The 1,102-nt window shown below is 47.2% G+C and overlaps 1 protein-coding gene across 1 annotated transcript; it reads left to right on the top strand.

Annotated features, from left to right (window-relative positions):
• Positions 1 to 4: 4 nt before the first annotated feature.
• LOC121026338 (mucin-19-like) lies at positions 5 to 1,078 on the top strand (the record flags this gene model as incomplete). Its single annotated transcript, XM_040469204.1, has 1 exon — positions 5 to 1,078. A coding segment is annotated over one exon (1,074 nt), but the record flags the coding sequence as incomplete, so codon positions are not given.
• Between the last annotated feature and the right edge of the window lie 24 nt (positions 1,079 to 1,102).

The raw sequence follows: 1,102 nt of genomic DNA, 5'->3' as shown, positions 1-1,102 counted from the left end.
ATTGGTAAAGTCCAGCACCACTGGAATATCAGCTACAGGATCAGCCACAACTGGACAGTCATCTGGAGTATCTGAGTCCACTGAGCCATCATCTGAAGTATTCAGAACAACTAGATCATCAACTCCTATATCAACTTCAACTGGACTATTTTCTGGAGGTTCAGGGACAACTGGACCATCTGTTATAGGACCAGGAACATCTGTGCCATCAGCAGGATTGACAGAGTCCTCTGGTCCATCACCTGGGTTTGCAACAACTGGACAGTCCTCTGTAGGATCGAGGACAACTGAGTCATTGTCTGGAAGACCAGAAACCAGTGCAACCTTCATAGGAAGTTCAGGCAGTACCAGTCCATCCACAGGAGGATCACAGACAACTGGACTGTCGGCCAAAGAAGCAGGGACAACAGAACAAGCAGCTGAGGTAGCAGGAACCACAGGACCATTCCATGGACGAACTGGAGCAACAAGACAACCTGTTTTAGTTTCAGGGACGACCTTACCAAATTCTAAAGATATAAGGACAACGAGACCTTCATTGGCAAAGTCAGGCATAACTGGAGTATTGGCTCCAAGATCAGCCACAACTGCACTGTTATCTGGAGTATCTGAGTCCCCTGAGCCATCATCTGAAGTATTCAGAACAACTAGATCATCGACTGGTATATCAAGTGCAACTGGCCGATTTTCTGCAGGTTCAGGAACTTCTGGACCATATGTTGTAGGACCGGGAACATCCGTACCATCAGCAGGATTGACAGGGACCTCTGGTCCATCACCTGGTTTTGCAACAACTGGACAATCATCTGTAGGATTGAGGACAGCTGAGTCATGGGCTGGAAGATCAGAAACCACTGCAACCTCCATTGTAAGTTTAGGCACTACCAGTCCATCCACAGGAGGATCACAGACAACCAGACTGTCAGCCAAAGAAGCAGGGACAACAGAACAAGCAGGTGGAATATCAGGGACCACAGGACCATTTCATGGACATTCAGGAACAACAGGACAATCCGTTTTAAGTTCATGGACAACTGAGCCATCATCTGAAGAAATAAGGACAACTAGACCTTCATTGGTAAAGTCCAGCACCACTGGAATA

Source organism: Herpailurus yagouaroundi, unplaced genomic scaffold, assembly GCF_014898765.1.
Source record: "Herpailurus yagouaroundi ecotype Mexico unplaced genomic scaffold, PumYag 82893, whole genome shotgun sequence".
Taxonomy (NCBI): Eukaryota; Metazoa; Chordata; class Mammalia; order Carnivora; family Felidae; genus Herpailurus; species Herpailurus yagouaroundi.
The sequence above is the reverse complement of the archived record's forward strand: the minus strand, read 5'-3'. Positions and strand labels throughout refer to the sequence as shown.